The sequence below is a fragment of the Telmatherina bonti genome (genome assembly GCF_933228915.1).
Source record: "Telmatherina bonti genome assembly, chromosome: 15".
Lineage (NCBI taxonomy): Eukaryota > Metazoa > Chordata > Actinopteri > Atheriniformes > Telmatherinidae > Telmatherina > Telmatherina bonti.
In genome coordinates, this window is record NC_136613.1 from 15,921,389 (window position 1) to 15,941,830 (window position 20,442).

At 38.8% G+C, this 20,442-nt stretch overlaps 2 protein-coding genes across 3 annotated transcripts in view; one reads left to right on the forward strand and one right to left on the reverse strand.

Moving 5' to 3' along the window:
• The window catches only part of tmtops2b (teleost multiple tissue opsin 2b), a gene marked incomplete at both ends in the record, with an annotated part of 43,856 nt that extends 34,295 nt beyond the window's left edge, over positions 1-9,561 (forward strand). Inside the window, 2 exons of the mRNA XM_079254387.1 lie at positions 726-959; positions 9,409-9,561. Coding sequence (XP_079110513.1) covers positions 726-959; positions 9,409-9,561 — 387 coding nt within the window. The remainder of the gene's footprint in view (positions 1-725; positions 960-9,408) is intronic.
• st6gal2a (ST6 beta-galactosamide alpha-2,6-sialyltranferase 2a) overlaps positions 1,094-20,442 on the reverse strand; it is a 59,585-nt gene continuing 40,236 nt past the window's right edge. For both annotated transcript variants that reach the window (XM_079254385.1, XM_079254386.1), the window contains exons 6-7: positions 15,075-15,249; positions 1,094-5,403 (exon numbers count right to left, since the gene is read on the reverse strand). In XM_079254385.1, coding sequence (XP_079110511.1) covers positions 5,156-5,403; positions 15,075-15,249 — 423 coding nt within the window. In that variant the 3' untranslated portion in view covers positions 1,094-5,155. The remainder of the gene's footprint in view (positions 5,404-15,074; positions 15,250-20,442) is intronic.

The following is a 20,442-nucleotide window of genomic DNA, read 5'->3' on the forward strand; positions in this document are numbered from 1 at the left end:
TACTCAAAATGGATTTCAGCAAACATTAAAGGATTACTGTGGATCGCCATCATTTTTAGGAAGATGAAATAGCTTCTCAGTTGCAACGTATTCATCCCTGTCGGACTTTTCCTACCAGAGGATCTTATTTGCTTAGTTGAATCCAGGTGATGATTTTATTTTGGCCAGACGTGTCTAGCTGCTGTAATTCCTGAATCCCTTTCAGCATGTGAATATATTTACATCAAATCTATATTTGCCTTTAGCTATCATAAATATGTTCAGTTCAATGCTCAAATATATGAAATACTGTGTCAATAACTACATTTTAAAGTGCAACCCCCTTTTGTTTCATAAAATGTATTCATTATGCTACATGTATCTTATGTCATTATTTCTGGATCAGATGTGTTTGAATCAGAAACGTTCATTTTTTTTTTTTATTTTTTTTTGATTGCACAATAAAGCAGCGAAACACTCGGGCAGCTCTAAAGGTTCATGTCCTTAAATGCACCTTCAAGGACACCTTACAATGCAGTCTCTGCGATTGTGGCACTGATTTTCTCAGGTTTCCATTACTTCAAAAATTGTTAAAAATCAACAGATGGTATAAAAATATTGGATTTTAACCGAAAGGCTCCAAAAGGTCCCTCGTACAAAAGTCCATGTGAAACGAAAAACTGAATAAAGACAGTTTCCGTAACAAGCTCATGTTAACTTTCTTTTCCCTTCCAATCATCTTACAGGTGGGGAAGATCCGAAAGACTGCAGCCAGGAAAAGAGAGTACCATATACTCTTCATGGTTCTGACAACAGCAGCCTGCTACCTGCTCTGCTGGATGCCGTACGGTGTCGTGGCCATGATAGCCACATTTGGACCGCCTAACATCATAAGCCCCGTTGCCAGCGTCGTCCCTTCACTGCTGGCCAAGAGCAGCACCGTCATCAACCCACTCATATATATACTTATGAATAAACAGGTGAGCCAGAATAATTTGTTCCCTTCTTCTTGTTTGCAGCATAAAACTGGAGAAGATATTTTGACAATTAAAACCCTTTGGCATCAACGACGTCTTTATTTATTTACACAGTAAAAAAAGGACAAATACCAGCTCAAATCATACAAATGGTCAATTTAAATATCAGTTCAAGTGTAATAAGAAGAGAATTCACAGAAAAATACAAATTAAAAACACCCTAAGGCTGCTGGAAGTGAAACCAGACTCACTCTTACTAAAACTGCAGAAAGCTGCAGAGAGGAAAGCAAATATGCCGAACAATCCTTCAGAGGCAGTGTGGTGCAGAAATTCCCACCAAACTGATTGAAAACAAGACGTGAAAAATAGGCCTCCAGAGTAAAGAGAAGAAAGGGGGGGGGGGGGGGGGGGATATCTGAGAGGGGATATTTAATAAACAAGATCTCCTAACATGTTCCCATATGACTACTTAACCACCATCACAAATTAGAGTCAATGTCAACTTCCAGTACAATGTCCAGTATTTTAATACAGGCAATAAAACTGTCATCTGCAAGTGGGTAAAAATTCAATTAAATTTGATCTTGAGCATTCCAGAGAGACACAACAGTCCCTGAAAAGTCCTCATCCTGCTTTTAACCCACCCAGCTGACAAATTATCAAAGATGTAATTTGGCACAATATTAAGATGCAAAGATGAAGTTGGCAGAAGGCTCGATAAGGTGTCTGCTGAAAGCAGTACTCTCGCTGAATGGGATCTACAAGCATGCATTAGAATCTGCAAACATCACTTAGAAAACAAACAAAAAAAAAAAAATCTGAAAGCACGACCACCTCCTGAAGCAGTAATGACATTGACTTGTAGCACAGTAAAGCACAGACAGTTTTAAGACTTAGCCCTGATCCCGATTTGCATGCTCTGTGCACTGGAAAGTAATCAGATTTACACACACAATATGTTCAGGAACGTTTGCACCTTCAATATGCTACAATCACAAGCACTAAGAAAGTTTTTTTTTTTCTCCCATTTATCTCAACACAGAGATGTAAAACCTAATACGGAGCTGAAAACCTGCATGACTTAAGATGAATCCTCAAATCTCCTTTCAGCATTAAATGTTTTGTTCTTGCTGACTTTACCAGACTTCTTTACTTTAAAAAAAAAAAGAAAGCCTTTAAATAACTGGGGCTGGGCATCACATCTCAGTTTATGTACATATAGCACATCTAAAAACATGGGAACATTTATCAGTTCTTCTCTGATACAACATTTCTATACAGTAGTAATTCTGCAAAGGGAGATATTGAACATTTGGGCAAAGTTCCTTATATCATCAATATCTCATCATGGGAAATGCTTTCACGGCAATATCAGTGTTACATAGTTTTTCATCAATGTGATGAAGCACCGCCTTGCAAGTAATTCAATGAATTACTTTGTATAATCTCGTCATTTGATTTCATAAAAGTTATTGTTTGTACACTGATCCGCTGCAACATTTGTAAACAACTGTTGGTTTCCTTATATAGACTATTATGAATTGGCTTTCGTTGTGTCTTTTTCCTGTCATTAAAGCATCTTGAGATGGCACTGCCGTGATTTGACCCTATATAAATAAAGTTGCATTGAATTGAATTGAAAGGTGGCATGAATAGCTCCAATCCTCTGTTGTCAATTCAAAGACAGATGTGGGAGAAAATAAAGACGATGCTACTTAGAAGAAGCCAAGACAGCAAAATATCAGTGCAAATTGAGAACAACCTCCCCAAGTGGTGCAATGCAACCCACAGAGGGTTTGAAAAGGTAAAACGATTAACTGGATACGTCATGGGAGGATGTGTCTCCAGGAAACAAGAAAAAAGCTACACCTTCGATACATATAAGACAACTGCAACTTCCTGTATGATTATATTTTCATCTTCTGACTGTAAAAATGCACAAAATATAGATAATTGTCGAATTTCTCCGTAAGATCCAAGGTCCCTACAACACAATTACATAATTTCCTTCTTCTAAACACAAACAAAAGTTTTGCTTTTACAACTGACAATGCTTTTAACAAACCTTAAAGGAACTTGGTGAACAGTAACTGAGAAAAGGAAAGGAGACCTCAACCACTTTACTGGATTTGAAAGTCCCAGATGATCAACCCTTTGGACCCAAGAGATTAACTTTATATGTCTAACAGGACAAAATAATCCCGAGAGGTCCATCATCATGCTCCAAAAAGTAATGAGGGGAACCTGCTCAATAGTTGGTACACAGTAACACTGCAGCAGATCAGTAAGGTTTCTAAACATAAAATACACTTAATTTATTAGATCATAATTCATATCATCTTATCAATGTCATTACAGAACACACTAGTCCTGAAACACAAAGCGTAAGAGGAGGTTTTTTAAAAAAAATATTTTCTATATTTTTTTGTTTTGATAGAAGACAAATGTTTTTTTTTAAGGGGGAATTATTAAGAAAACACACGGACACACACTGTGCATGTTTAAGCTAGTATCAGTACATTTTCAAAAACACCCAGCCCCAGTCAACCCTTAGAAATAGTTTCTTTCTACTTTACAACAGCAGAGTCATCTACTTCACATCAAACAACTTAAATGTTTCTGTGACATTTTGAAAAGCTGACATTAAGATTTTCATATCTTCCATCAAACCACTACAGACGGCACACACACACACACACACACACACACACACACACACACACATCATTTTATACAAAATATGTTAAAAGGCTAAAAAATTTCTGACTGCATATCTGCTTAAAAAGAAAAATAAAAAAAATAGCCCCCCCCTTCCCCTTTTTGTTTTCCCATGCTGACATAATACCTCCAGACCTGTTTGCAGATGTGGCACTGGCTCATTGTAAACAAACAAACAAAAAAAAATCATCCTACATGGAGACAAAGCAAATCTGAAGTTATTACAGGTCCAAATTCCTCTTTTATAATTGTCTTCACTCCAAGCCACAGACAGGAACAGACTAATATTAGAGGATTCAGGAAATATGAAGCATGTAGTCGTTGTAGGGAATGCGCTTCATGCTGTTACATAACAGAGAAATAACCCTGCAGTGAGCTGCACACAAGCAGACAGAAGAGCAGAGGTGAGCTCCAGTAAGGGTGTGGTGGTGGTGGTGGGGGCTGGTGATTGCTGAGGCAGAGCTAAAAAGCACAAGTAAATCACTTCAGAAATATCTGCTGCTCTCCACCTCTCACGCAACCAGACTGAATGGTACTGCAGTCCTGCCACAGTATGTACTGCATTTATCTGAACAGTCACAAGGCAACCCGAGGAGTTCAGTCGCTCACCAGGCACGGGGGTTACGGCTGTTCTGAGCACCTGCTTGTTCACAAAAGATCCATTTTGGCCCCATTTACTTTCACTTAGTTATGGAATTCTAGAAGAACTAAACTGCGTAGGAGGAGTGATAAACTGGTGGCTGTCGGTCAGTGTGCACAAGACAGCGATTAAGTATTGAAGTCAACACCATCAGTAGTGAAAAATGAACCCATCATGACAACACAAAACTTTTTTCTTTTTTTTTTTTTTTTTGCTGGAAGATGTACAGTAATATGTACAGTAATACAGCAGCTGTGACAGCTTTACAATCTGCCTTTAAAACCACACATTCGTCTCCATGTTTGCTGCGAAACGTAGATAAATGTTTTATTTGTGACATTCACAGTGGATGTTTTGTGTATTTATTCACATCCACTTCACCAGTAAAAAAAAAAAAAAAAAAAAACAAAAACAAAAAAAACCAGTAGGATTCTTTCAAGTGGGGAACCACCCATACTACTAGAAAACACAGATTCTACATGACTGAAACATACCCACTCTATCTAAAAACACCGATTCGTTGCTACTCTAGTCAGCTCCACAGCTAACGTGGCTCAGCTAAAGCAGATAAAATGTAACTTTTCTTTTCCAGCTGCAGTCTGTGGTGAAGTAAACCAGCTTTGATGAAGACAAAGTCTTTCAAAAACCTCCATGTTTATCCCTCCCTGGAGGGCTATGGCTTATGCTCTTCATGGGTCTAATTTGAAACTTGTAAGCTTCAGCCTTCTTGTCTGCTGTGGCTTTATTGCACCTCTCCCTTGGTCAGCCGGTAAAGGCCAAGGCGTGTGTGCGTGTGTGTGTGTGTGTGTACGATCAGGTACGGAGGGTCAGGTTTCATATTTCAGATGTCACAGTTGACGGTGCTAAAGCCTGGAAGAGCGACACGTCCCTTCCGCCTGAGGTCACTCTCGGGGCCTGTGTTGATCCGCTGGATCAGGCTCTTCTCGTAGAGGAGGGGATGGTAGGCACCCAGTGTACAGGCAGCATCATAATAACGCTCGTGGTAGTGGCACAGGTCAGTCTGCCTCATGGAGGGAATGTACTCGTACACATGCACCTGCTCGCACAGCGCCATCATCAGGAGGATACCTGCAATGTTGACACACACGAAGAGTGAGTTTAATTCAATATTGAAAATGTTGCAGCAAACACTTCAACATCAGAAAATCGATAAAGACATAAAAAATTTGAGATACGAGTTCAGAGAGGCTGATTACTTCCTAATCTCCTGAGTGTTTGTTGTTCGCGGTGAGCAGTTCTGCAGTAATATTCCTGCCTGGATGCCGGCCAGGGTAACCACAGTTTGATCCATTCACGAGGAGTACCACTAAGCAGCTGCTTATGTCATTTAATGTACTTCTACTGCTCCACGGATTAGTCTGGTGACCTTGCAAACAAAATAGCCTTTAAGTCTACTACAAACAGAATTATCTGTGAAGACAGAAGGCTTTATCATCTGAAACTGTTGCACTCGGAGGTGTGAAAAGTAAAGGATGTGGAAAGAATTAAACGGATGGAAAGATGCATCAGGATACAGATGTGCAAGATTCTGAATCAATCTACAAACGTCCGAAATTGAGTTTATGAATATAAATTAAATCAATCATGTCGCTGAATGAGCAAAAATAAAGTACAAAAGATGGTTTACATAAGACACAAGATGACTGTGCAAGAAATCCAACCTTCCTGTACTGCATGAAGAGCTAGCAACGTGAAGCATTTTGGCTTCCATGAGGTTAGAAGGACAAGCGTCATGATACATAAAAGACTGAATCTAAAGTATTCTCACTTTGGTCGCATCCAATCGGAGAACAAATGAACAGGACGAGCCAAATATTCCACCCAACTCTGAGAAGACAACGCAAAGAGGAAAATAAAGACATTTTTAGTCTTTATTTTCCTGTCTGCACGACTTATTGACAAACCAGGCTTTTGCTTCCTTTTTCAGTTGCACGCTTTGTACATGAGATAGGTAATCTCGTCTTCAAGATATTTTCTAACAAAGTGACCTCCACATTCATGGGTCACGGAAGCATGAAGTCACCAAGTCTGGTAGCTAATTTATATACGAAGCTATTCATGTAATAGTTCACCTTCACGTCACTTCCTCGCTCTTCCATCTCCAGGGTTGGTGCATGCACATTGTGAGTATAACAAGTTGCATGACAGTTTAAAACCAAAAGATGGATGTTTAAAAGGAAACATGGATGGAAAAACATGCTGAAATGTGCAGCTGCATCCACAGGTTGCAGCTTACTGGTCCAGTATACTTGTAGAAAATGGAGGCAGCCATTTGCTCTAACGTTAAGGCTTTCTTTGTGCCGTTTCTTTTCCACAATCCCCATTTTTTCAGCTAGAAATGAAGGATGACGGTATAACAAGTGCTAGAATATAGCACACACAAGAAAACACCTGCCCTAAATAAGAACACATGTATCAGCCCACATTTTCTCGGCCACTTTGTTTGAAGTTAGATCGTATGTATCTGTGAGGAAGGACAGCCTTTAGGTTGTTAGTTATGCAGAATATGCTGAAGTTCTCAAGCTTTGCATTTCTAGGTGAGCTTTTGGTCTGGAATTCCATCCTTATGCATGTTAGCAGTGATCACGGCAGTGTACATGTCTAATGTTTTTCTCAGATGGAATATATTTTGCATTGGGTAAAAGAGGAAGATGGGAGGAATCCCATTATTTCTTGTTGCTGATTGAGATGATTCTGATGTCTATAAACTTACCACAAGTATTCTCTTGCAGGCACATTTTTACATTCGAACACAGCTGGAATGTCTTGTCATTTCAACCCACTTGCTAAGTCTCCTTTATTTAAAGGCTATTACAATTAAATTAATGATGGACCATCAGAAATGCATTGATTTAAAAGGGCAAGTAGTCACACAACAGATATTTAAAGATGCATGGTGTATTGTTTAATCATTACATCGTGGACCTTTGAACTGAGTCACATTGTGTAACAAAAAAGTCCTGACTAATTAGCGGCATTTACGATTGCAACATTGTCTATGTTCCCATTTGCCCTGCCACATTTATGACAAATATTCACAATTATGCAGTCATGAAAGACTTTCATAGAGTTACACAAGTCTGTTTTATTCACCACATTCACATAGAAAACAAGAGCAGTCTGAGACTGAGGAGACGGAGGAGTAAATAACTCGTAAATCCTCTTATTCTGTGACAAATAGGACTGCAAAGTGACCTTTGGGTAGGGGGGTGGGGGTAATATCTGACTCTTCTAAATATTTATCAGCTAGATGGAAACTTTCTCTGCTCAAGTCTGAATTTGACCCCATCTTCATCGTCCATCTGAAAACATTGTTTTCGGTTTACTTTACATAAGTAGTGAAGGGGATATTCTGATACTTTGTGTAAATAAGAGCACAAAAAAAGCACATCCTCCACCAAGTCCAGTACTAACGTTTACTATTTAAAGCAGATGGCCCCTTTCTGCACCACAGTTTAATGAATTCTGTCATGAAGAATCATGAAATTTTGCTCGGTAGCTTTAGTGGAAACATACAGCTCTTGGACTGGAAAAGGAAAAGGGTCCTTCTGCATGAAAAAAAACCAAAACGCACGGATGCAGTTCATAATCATCTGGAATGCAATCTGAAAAGCACATGGCGGTGTTGAAGCCAAAAAAAAAAACAAAAAAAAAAACTTGCAAATAATTATTTAATCTTTAATAATGTGCCATATTTAAAAGGGTCATTAAATAACCTTTTGAATGACATTATATTAAATATAACCCACTAACTCTGTCAAATATGTGTAGAGGAGCTTAAAGGACAAAGTAAGTCTAAATAGTACTCAGCTACAGTACTTGAGAAAGTACACGGTGTGCATTTTCCACCACAGAACACGTCATCAGTCCTCGTGCAGCTGTACCTCTAAGTAGATTCCCTGGGAGACAAATCTGACTTGCAAGGTGCATTCTTGTTCTTTTTATTCAATGCATCTTTTAAAAAAATGCTTTTTACTCAGAAATCTCAGCCAGATGTGAAGCACCTGTTAGTCCACAGCTGTAAATGCGATTTTAAGCCCAAACATTAAGGTCATTTGTTCTGAAAGAGATCAGGTGTGACGACAAAAGAAAAGGAAGCTGAAGACAAGAAAAATGAGGCACGCTCTGCACGAAACGTTTCATTTGCTGCGACATGTTGGCAGAGCGCTGCGCATTCATTTACATAGCTACCTTTTGTTATTTTGCCGCCCTGCCTTGCTTTGTAGTTTCATGCTGATTTGTGTTTATCAATCTCTGTGTGATTGTTATTCTGCACGCAGCTCTCCACCACCTCCACTCCCTTTCCACTGCTTCTTTCCAGTGAGAACATTCTCAAACATTCAGGCAGAACCCCTCCGACAGAATGCATTTATCATGTGGGCATGAGTTGGAAGCCAAGCGCTGTTTTCAAGATCTGCTTTTTAAAAATAAATACATTTTTAAAAAGTACTGTAGCCTCTGATCAGTTGTAAGAAAGACAGTATCAGCCACTATGTAGGTTTGCTGATATTACTGTCCCTGAGGAGTACAACACGATATCTGGCAAAAAATTTGTTCTCGAAAACAAAACAATTAAACAAAGAATTCCTCAAAAAGAAGAAAAAAAAAAAAAACACAATATCACACCAACAAATGACAAAACTATACACAATTTAAATTCTTTAAACTTATTTTTTAATCAATATTTTTTTCAAATGTTTTTTTTTTTTTCTTTTTAAAATGCTGTTTTTCCTTGACTTTTGTTTTCCTGTTTAGGCTGCAACATTCCTACGAAACCAGAGGAAAGAAAAATGTGCTTTTATATGATCGTTGTTTATTTTAGCAATATAAATTATTATATAAAGTCAAAAACTTGTCGTACCTTGACTTATAATTCTGTAGCAAAGAAAGAAAAAGACAGAAAAAAAGGAAGGAAAGCATGACAACATGTTTTGCTTGGTGTGTTTTCATGTCCTCATGAAGTGTTCTGCACCACAGACCGTAACACACCAAGGTCCATTCATCACTACAGATGCTAAGAAGTCTCAGAGTGTGTGACAAGCTCACACTCCCCTTTCTGTCTGTGTCTCTCAGTTCTACAGGTGTTTCCTGATTCTGTTCCACTGTGATCATTGGTCGTCAGAGAACGGCAACACTTCGATGCCCTCTAAGACTACGGTGATCCCTCTGAACCGCAGAGTCTACAGCAACACGGTGGCCCAAATCTCCACTGATGTTCCAAACTAGTGACGCACCGCCACATCCATCTCCTCCCCCGACGACACAAACTAAGCCCGAAACACCGCAACAACACTGCACGGGAACCACTGTCATGTTAAACCACCACTAACTCAGCTTCACAGCTGCACTTACGTGAACTACCGTGGAATGTGAGCTAAAGCATGAAGCATTATGAAGCTAAATGTCTTTGTGTGAGCTTGTGATTGTACAGCAAGGCATCTGTTCAGTTGGAATTTTTATATTTGCTTTTTAATGTACCAAGAAAGAAGAATACCTGTTCTGTTTTGTGTTTTAACGCCATTTATTAAATTCCTGGATGTACGTAAACACACATGACAAAAACACCTGTACGTGATTGCTTATTATCTCATTCCTGAACCTTCTGCGTTAGCATGCTGTAGGAACAGCCTCCTCCATTCCAGGAAGACTTTCCACAAGATTTTGAAGGCCGGCTGTGGGGATTTGCTCTAACTCTACTGCCAGATGAGGTCGGCCACTGATGTTGGGTGATAAGACTTGGCTCACTGTCAGCCTTACAGTTTATCCCAAAAGATGTTTTGTGGTTAGAGGTCGGGGCAGCGTGCGTGCAGTCTGACTTTCTTCCATGCCTAATTCAGAAACAGGACAGTGCTTAAGTCCCTTCCTGCAATGTGCAATGTTGTGTGAAACAAGCTCAGAAGTGAACAACAACATGTGGATGCCGATCATCAGCCATATTTTCTTCATTTTCTGTGACTTTGGCCATGTTTTTTCTGTTTTTCTTTATTCCCTTCCCCATGGGAATAACGCTGGCTTGCTTGCTTTCTCCCATAGTGCTTGTTTAAAGAACCCATGCCTGGTTTGATGTTCTTTTTTTTTTTTTTCCTTTTTCTTTTTTAAACACAGATGTGACAGTCTGTGAAGGAGACAACGCTGCATGACTGATGTAGAGTGTTTCGCCACTCCTCCGACAATGCCAAGAACTAAGTGGAAAAAAATAGAGAAGAAAACAACAAAGATTGGGAAAGGGAGAAAGGGAGCGGATTGACAGGCTGGATTAAACCTCCAGAGGGGGATATTTTCAAAAGCAGTGTGTGTGAAAATGCTACGTGAACATCGTGCACATCACGATCAACATGCCAGGACCGATAAATGTAAATGAAGCAACATAATCTGCGCCGCTTAGCATATTATTATAACTGCTGTTGGGTAGAAGATTCGCGATCTGTTTTTGCTTTTGCTGATGCAGTTACCAGCTGTCGAGTCACTTCTTGACATTCTCTTCTGCTCATAAATCCGTACATTATTAGCAGTTATTGTACAGAAGCTCACCTGTTGAAGCGAATGCAAACAGAAACAAACACTGCAATAAATCTGCCTTCATTGCTTTAAAAATGTTCAGATGGTTGGGACGGTTTTTCATTTAGTCACACTGACAACACAACACAACACCACACAACTTCCTGCAGTAGCTCAAACAAAAACTGAGAATCAACACGGTGATGAGGATGACATGTCTTCATTCCTCTTGCAGGACAGGTGAGCTGATGTTTGCTTCAGCTCAGCGTTCTCACTAAACTTCAGAAGCACTGCTTTGAGTGTTGAAGTGTGTTTCAGTCATGTTCAGTAAAGTGCACCCAGACAAATATTGATCTTTGTTTACAATGGACATCAAGAGGTCTAAATGATGATGGTTTTTCTTTTTTTCTTCACTGTTATGGCCATTTTAAGGATCCAGCTTCATCAATATCTTCTGCGTGTTTTCATGTCTCAGTCATGCAACCAAGACTTCATTTTAGTTCAAAATACACGATATTTGATTCCTTGTCCTTTTTCCAAAAAAAAAGAGGAAAAAAAAGAAGCCTAGTGCCTATTCTTTGTTGCTCTTCGGTTTGTCATTTGTGTCAAAATTTTGTGCTTTTATCAGTAGTTTAGTGAACTGAAGTACTACTTTAAATTAAATATACATCTGCTGTGAATACTTTTAACCAGATCCTACAACTCGTCATAGAAAACTCCTACCCTCACTTTTCCATCGTATGTGTTTAACTTGTTCTAATCTTGGATCTGCATGAATTACTTTGTGTCTTAATGTTTCATCTATAATATGGTTCACGTCGTCTAACTGTTTTTTTTTTTTGCATGATTTTGTTTTGTAAACTACATTTTAGGTTCATCATGAATAACAGACAGGAACAATAACTCCGACGTGCGTTAAAGAGGGAAAAATAGAAAAGAAAAGGACTGTTCTCTGGACAGCAAAGCTGCAAAGTTACTTAATGAAATACAAAACATTACCAACCAAAGAGCACAATGTGATGTCTGAGGGAGGTGGGAAATCATCTGAGGACGCTGCTGCAATGCAACACAGCCAGAGAGCAAGTTAAGTTGTTTCTTTATACGTCTCTATTTCACAGATTTCTGAAGGGGAAAAGCCTGGATGGGTCCACTGGACAGTGAATCCAGGAAAAATCAATTGTGACAAACACAACTCACTAACACAACAAACAAGCATCTGCTCATGATGGTTTTTACATCTGCACAGAAACGGTCGTGCCTGAAGCCACTTCTGACAATCTGATGTGAGTTTTTGTTGAGTGTCTTTGGCTCGTCATTCATTTTGTTGTATTCTGTTGTTGCATTTATTTGTTTCAATAAATGGAATTTGCTGTGGACAAAACAAACTGCATTTCTGCATCTAAATCCAGGCTGACAGCTCCTGTGAGAATACTTTTGTTATGGTTTTACAGTTCCGTTGTGAGGATATGTAGTCTTGTCATGTGTTGTCCTGGTTTCCTGTTTTATTTTGTAGTTTTCCTCCCCTGTGTATTTGGTTTAGCTTCCCATTTCCTGCTCATTAGTTCACTTGGTTTCATTTAGTTCATTTAATCCAACTGTGTCTTGTTGTACTCTGTGTGTGTGTACCACTGGGTTCCAGCTCTCCTTCGCCAGTTCATTGCTGTAGTCTTCCCTGTTGTCTCTGTGTTTAATTAAAACATAATTTACTGCATCCCACCTGTCTCCTCTGGCCTGCTTTTGAGCTCTGCACCACTCTCATCCTCTGATAACTTTGAAAGGAAAATTATCAATAGGCATTTCTCAAGAAGCTAGCAAAACAGCCTTCTGACAACTAGTCAAACACCAGTTTGTTTCCGTGAAGGTTTATATGATAAATGTTATGTAGACTGGAGAAATTTTATAGCTGTCCATCTAAGACTGATGTCTCCAATTCAGGCTTTGACCTTTTTCTAAATTATTCTGACAAGTTTACTTTTTGTTCCTGAGCTATGGCATTGAATAATGTCCAGAAAAGTATCTCTGCTATACTTTAAGTTATAATGAAGCTCAATTTTGGCCTTTTGGATCGATCACAGCATCACCATTTGCTGAAAGGACGAGGCAGGGCGAAGAAGATAATGCAAAACGGAAACCTTCCCAAGCAATTCAAAAGTTCATACTATCCATAATTTCTACAGTTCATTTAGTTCTCTGTTATCAGACACTTAGTTTTAGCATTGGCCTACCTGACACGTCACACAACATGCAGGGACACCTCTGATGAAGACAGAAGACGACTGTTGAAACATGTCAGGCACACTTATGCTCACAGTGTCTGATAATATAAGAACTAAATCAGCAATGGAAATCCTCCCCTCTCAGTCAGCTTGTTCATTGCAAGTAAACAATGAATACCAAGCATATGCAGTCTCTGGGACTTGTTCTTACTTTGATTTTCAAACCTTGTACAGTTTTTTTAAAGAATCTGTCCAGTATCATCAGCTGGAGAGGCAGCGAGCGACACAACATGTCGCGCTACGATATTCCCCTTTGGTTTTGTGGTTTGTTTTCACACTGCGAGACTACCACGGTCCTTTTGCTGAATTCTCAGATAGAGACTTTACATCACCATTTGGAGCCGATTACAGGAATAACAAAAACATTGATGGCATTATTAGTTTGAAAACTGTTTCCCATAAAATGTACAAAAACTATGCAAAGATCCATAAGAGAGGAAACAGACAAACACATTTCTGTTAGGGACCATTCATCCTCAGGATCATTAAATCAGATATGTTTAAAAATGTTTCCAGGATAGTGTATGATGAACTGACTTTAGATGCCCTGACCCTTTTGTTCCCCCTCTTCCTTACCCACCAAGCCGTGGTCCTGGATAACTTGTGTTAATTGTCAAGTTAAAAAAAAATACTTAAAATATAATTGGTGAGAAAAAACGTGCTTCCAGGAGAATGGATATATGAAGTTTTGGACATTAAAAGAGGTCCTGCCCAGATTTACCAGATGCACTATGGCATGTTTTGCTGTGATTCAACAGTATGGATCAGTAAAGGCAGTTTTTGGGCTTGGAATGAAAACAAAGTCCTACAGGCGAATGGAAATATGTGTTTAAGCTCAAGGTTGGAAATGTATAACAGTGGCTCCCTGCTGGCCATGAAAAAGAATACAATATTTCATGATGGCTTAATTTTCCCAACGCAGACGTTTTATTCACAATAAGCGCCGTCTGTGCTACCTCCCTTTAACTTGTAGCCAAAATCAGCACATCCTAATGATCAGAGAAGAGTAGTTGAGTCCTTTTGGCAAATAGATGATGAAGTGAAACAACTGTAAACAGGTACACAGAGCAGAAACCAATACAATAATGAATATGTTTGTCATAATAGCAAAATTATTGACTTTTTAAGTCCTAGCTTCAAACCAAACATGTCTTTTATGTACACAACAACAAAAAGCTCTGAATTCCCACTTCTATTCAAATGCAATGAGTCAAACGCAACACTTTACAGTAAAATAATTTATAATATCTTAGTTTTCTCAGCTTCCAGCTTTATTGTAAGAACTGCTTCAAAACACTGAAGATAGATTCTTGACAAGTGCGTTCAATAGCAACAGTGATGCCAGTAAACACTGGGGATCAAATATAAGAATAATGGTCTGTCACTCAGACAGATTCTGGCTGTAATTGGATTTCTTTTGAACACAGCTGTGAGGAGGCTAAATTGCACTGAAATAGCTCGTGGATAAAAAAAGAGGAGACCCACATGAATGCATACTGACACAGTGAAGAGCTCCTAAGATGGGCTTATAGTTGTCAGATTCCTGCCATCTCCAGCATGGACTGGAGAGCATTGCTGCACTTTGATAATGTCCTGGTCCATGCTGAGGATAAGATTTTAGAAACTCTGAAAACAGTGACGCTTATGGCAGTATATTAGCGTGTAATACTGGTTTTTAAATTTTAGTGTAACGTTTTGGCTTACAGAACAGGGTATGGTTTATATAATAGTTGGGTTAAGGCATGCAGTTATGGTGATTAGGGTTAGTGGAAGTGGTTAAAGACTGCTTTGTTTCAACCTCGAGCAACACAAAGATTGTTTCAACACAGCAACACAAAGATGTGTGAACGTTTGCAACAGGAGCAGGTTGGGGAATGTGAATATTACAGTCCAGAGGCAGCTGGAGCACAGCAGACAGGCACCGCATGTTCACCGCAATATGTATGCACAACTGTTTGTCCTCACCTATGAAGCCAGATGAGGGAGGATTGGGCTGGATGTTCTCCTGAGTGTTGCCCTGAATCACATCCCACAGTCGCCACACGTAGCTGGGGTGAAGGATGTAGAAAGGTTGGTCGGGGTGGAGTTTGCGGTGCTCTACATATGGACCAAACAGGTTGTAGTCTGGACTGGCATACCACTAGCAAGAGAAGAAGAAAATGGAAGAAAAAAAAAAAAACTCAGATAAGACAGCAAACAGGGTGAATCCTCTCATTTTTCTTAATATGTTATTGATTCTCATTTGAATTCTTTCTTATGAATATTGATCAATATACAACATATAATTTAAATACATAATGTGTAGTATACATAATATTTTGTGAAAATATATTTTGTGAAAATAAACACAATGACATACAAAGGTTCCTGTTAAACCTTTGTATGTCATTGTGTTTATTTCTTTTAAAGTGGCTCTTTTTTATGCACACACAGTCTAATTTATTTTAATATGCAAGTCCAGAAGGTCAAGAAATAATCAAACCCCTTTATTCATTTTGTAGTAATCCTCTCAGATCAGCTTCTGCCCGAAACAAGCGAACAGAGAAAGCTCCGCCCCATGTCCTGCCTGAGGGCTGCTTCTGATTGGTCAACTGGGATACTTATACTGAGCTGTGAAGGTGGGTGTGGCTTTCTTCTCATGAATGTCCACAACCTATACCAGATGACCAATCACCGGGAACGCCCCCGGGACATCACTAAAACTTTGAAGTAGAAAAAAACTCTAAAACCCAATTGTTTTCGTCGACATGGAAACCGAACATAAAGAGTGCTGGAAAACTTAAAAATGCGTTTAGGTGATTTAAAAAAAAAAAAAACCAAAAAAAAAAAAACCAGTTCCACAGATATGTCTGATAAGTATTCAATACTATAACAGCTCAGAAAACCACAAATAGCATAACAGAGACTCTTTAAATTGTTACAGAGTTCGGACCAACTCAAGTATTTTCAACAACAGCAAAGCTGTTCTAAACTAAAGGTGTCACACAGAGTTAGCTTTCCCGGCTGGATGCTGGGCTGTTGAAGAGACTGCACCAATGCAATGCAACTAAGGTATTTATGATTTTGCAGATGGAATGGCAAAGATGGCAGAACAGTAAGAGTTTGGTAGAACAGGAGTCACAATCTGTGATGGAGGACATGAAGGTCCAGTGTTGAGCAAGTTTACACATCAGTGAGGAGGTTATTGTGTCAGAAAAAGTCAAGTTTGGATCCGAAATTACAGAAAGCAACATTCCTTCCGGCAGGTGAAGACTTCGCTGATATCTGCAACAACAAACATGGCTACATATAACTCTCGTTGTAGACGAGAGTGTAATATAACCGGGCGTTTTATGGATTTACAGACGTCGACGGACATGCAGCTGCATCTCCTGTATGTCTTATCCAGCTGCCAGAATATCAGGGCGTGCAAACATCAGTGATTACTTTTTCATTCCATATTGTGCATAAAGTGATCCTTTGTGGCCTCATGTTCTGTTTCATGTCCCATTTAACACTTTAATAGGATGAGAGTGCCTTCAGTTTTGTTTGAACAGTTCTATGAAGGCAGCTTACGGGACTGTGAAAACGTTGTTAGCTATTGTTACCAACTCTGCCATTCACCAGCTCAGTTCTTCACTGGCTTCCTCCTCAAACCACAAATTAATTTTCCTCTCATATTCCTCCTGATCCTTGTTCTTCCCTGGTCTCTTTTATGATTATCTGGCTCTTAATAATAAGGCTGCGGTCTGTCATGTGCAGTTATATTAACATTTTTATTCTCCTGACGTGTAAAAAACCCCCGTGTCAATCCATTTCTCTTTTATTGTTAATCTCCATCTGCCTTGACTCTCCTTTTCCTCTGGTATATACAATCACTAACTATATGACAGTTGAGGAAATGTTGACATATTGGTTTTTCTAAAATCTAATTCTTGGTGCATGTTGGTAACACTTTAAGCCACTAACGTAGTTAAGCTGCAAGTTGGAATATTAATGAAAGCAACAGAGAGAAAAAGACCTAAAAGTCTTTTTTTTTTCCCCCAGATGTTTTCAGGGGACGTTTGTTTTTCTTAAAAAAAATATATATATATAGAGGGGATGTTTAGATAGTTTGCCAATTAAATTGCTTGCTAGTTTCAACATGAAAAAAGCAGCAAAGTGTAAACCAATAAAGAAGATAAAAAGCTGGACATGTTTTAATTGATGAGAGAACACGGCACCCTGGCTTTAATCTTTCTGATGAACTGCCACTTTAGATCCATCATCACGCCTGACTGATGGAGCATTCTCCCACTGAAGTCAAAACAATTCTGGTTTCAGAATCTTAATTAAAAATCGCCAAATGTGTTCTTTTTAACCCACTGCAAACTGACTTTGTGGCGTTGCCACTCAAACTTCCAAGCAACTATTTATTTTTAACATGTGTCATCATATAAAACTTATGTCTAAATGAATAAACACGAGATCAAAGTCAATAGCTTATTGATTTATTTTCTTAACTGCTTAGTCCGATGCCAAGTCACAGAAACTGGAGCCTCTGCCAGCAATGATGGGGCGAGAGGCAGCAGACCCCCAGTCCAACACAGGGCTCAATAGCTTATAAAAGAAAAATGAAAATATTTAATCATCATTTCTATTTAATCCAAAAGGTTAATGGATAAATGTGCTTCCAGGAAAACCTCAGCTTTTAGAAGACTTGTTTCAATAAGTCTTTGGTTGTGATGGGTTAATACAAATAACATGTTCAAGGCTATTATAATATGATTTGCATGTGGGACAGGCTACTTTATATATATATTTTATTGTTTAAAAATGACTCAAAAGGGGCCTTAAAGCTCAAATGTTCTTCACTAATGTTCCATTCAAAGCAGAACATTATGAGATGTTATTCATATAAAGGCTTCTGTTGTTACTTTTGCAGGCACATAATACTGCATCTTATTTACAAAGCACTTTACAAGATACTCAGAAATGTTTAGAAGATGAAGTCCATATAGATATTATTAACATAGTCGTGAACATAATTTTACACCATTTCCAGGGAACAACTGGGGAACTAAATTCAATGCTTTCCTCTTTATTATTTGCATATGAACTCGAGATTTCGAAGTTATTTTACCTTCATTTTAAAGCATAATGTAACAAATAGTTAATCTTTCATATCTGTGATATCTCAGTTTTCTCACTTAGGCCGTCCTGGGTAACTCTGACCTAGAGACTCAGAAAAGTAGCTACCCTCAAGTGAAGCAAAGCATCACACTATGTATTAGTTTGTGTATGTGCCAGGATTAAATTGCTGTTTTCTGACCAACTTATTTCAACCAGTAGTCCTGCATTACATTTCCATCACATGCTATCTTTTGTACCTTAAAGCAAAGCGAATTATAAGGCTCAATAATGACTCAATAGCCTCTTTTTTTTTTTCTTTTTTTTTTTTTAAAAAGCAGACTTCATACAGAATTTGATGAACAGACGCTGGACCAGTATGAATAGTGTAGGAAAACAGTAAAGCAAGGTCTTTCATTTCTTGGCTGAATGATCCAACAGCGGACTTTCTGTATTCCTTTAATCCAAGGACACCCTTAGAGGTAATTAAAGGACACAAGGTTAGCTCCAAGATATTTAGTTTTGCACCATTATGCTCCATTGTAAATTATTTGAATGAATGTACAAGTCACACATATTTCTGCTCTTACAAACTGGCATCTCAATGTAGCAGTGCAGAAACTAATGCAAAGCACTGCAGCAAAGGCAGTGTAGGAGTCTTGGGTTTAATATTCAACTGTTTTGTTCCTATTACATTCAGAAGTATTTGGAGTGGGACAATCGAAGAGACTCATCAGCAGTAAGACGTTCTGAAAGATTTAATTTAGCCGTACACAATATCGTGGCGTGTAGAAATTCCTGGTTTACTTTGTGCTTCATGAGAAACTCTGGCGTTTTGTAGAAGATTCAACTGGAGCCAGAGATACTTGGGAGCCAGCCCATGGCATCAGAGTAAAGGTACTTTGTTTCTGCCATTTATACAGAAGTTTACTCCATGTGCCTTTACTGTCTTGTCTGTATCTGCTGTTTCCTTCTTATTCTACAGTTATCTGCAAGCATTAACTTTTTTTCTTAACCTTTTACAATTTTCTTTTTCCTTTAATGAACGAATGAAATGAAAGGATGAATAAAAAATACTTTATTAATCCCCAAAAGGGAATTCAATCATTTTCAAGGTTTTTCTCCAGAAAGTACTTTGCCTTGCATTTGTGCTTAAAAAGTATGACACACAAACATATTAATTGATGTCAGCGCCACAGTCAGTTGGTGACTTTCACTGTAAGCAGTGGTCAACCATTTTCCAGGCTCTTCCTCACATTTTGCATCTTAATCTTCTTTTTTATCCTCCTGTCTCGCACCACTTTTCAGAGATAAGACCGCATGTAGAAATGTTTTGTTGATTGTTGAAATGTTTGCAGAGAAAAGCTGACTCAGAAGCAGGTCACATCTGCAGCACACAACACATAAATTAAATGATATGCCATGTTTAGAGAGATGAAACTTCAATGCTTTGACAGCCCAGACTGCACGCTCAACTTTCTGCAGTGATTCATTGATCTAATTTCAAATACACTCGTTACTTCAGGCTTTGGAGGAAAGGGAAAAGAAAAGAAAGAGCAAGACAAATGTTTGACTTATTAAAGGGGACATGTCATGCACTTTTGTCACAAGCTGAAATAATTTTCTGAGATCTTAGTGAAATGTCTGAGCCATGCTTTGATCAAAGTAGCGCTGAGATTAAGATTAAGCTGCTCTCTAACCCTTGCTTGACACCGACCTTTGCAAAGCGGTCTGTTTTAGCAGGCAGAGATAGAGAGAGAGGTGGGGTGGGGGTTAGCAGCTGCTTTCACCACCCATTACCCCACCCAGCTCTTCCTGGAAGTGGGCATTTACTACAACTGTTTATGCAGCTTTGTGCTCCAGGAAAACATGGGGGGGAAATAAAGTATCATGAACACAAATGTGTAGCGACGTGGAGCAGTGATACTTTCCTGAACTCAAGTCAAACAATACACAAACAAGAAGGGCTGAGAAAACCCAACCCCGGGGCTAGTGCCTGGATTGTCTTGTACTGGAATTCTTAAACTGGATGTGACTGTGACAAATAGATACTCTGGAGAATTTTTTTTTTAAAAAGGAGGTTTCAGCATAATATGTTCCCTTCAAAGTACAACAGAACAGAACATTTAATCTGAGCCACTGAAAATGTTTCTTATCAACTTGGAATAAATATGCTAATTATGTGTGATCTGGTATTCCAACTGACAGAAATTGCTTGTAATCTTTCTTTTATAATAAACAGTGC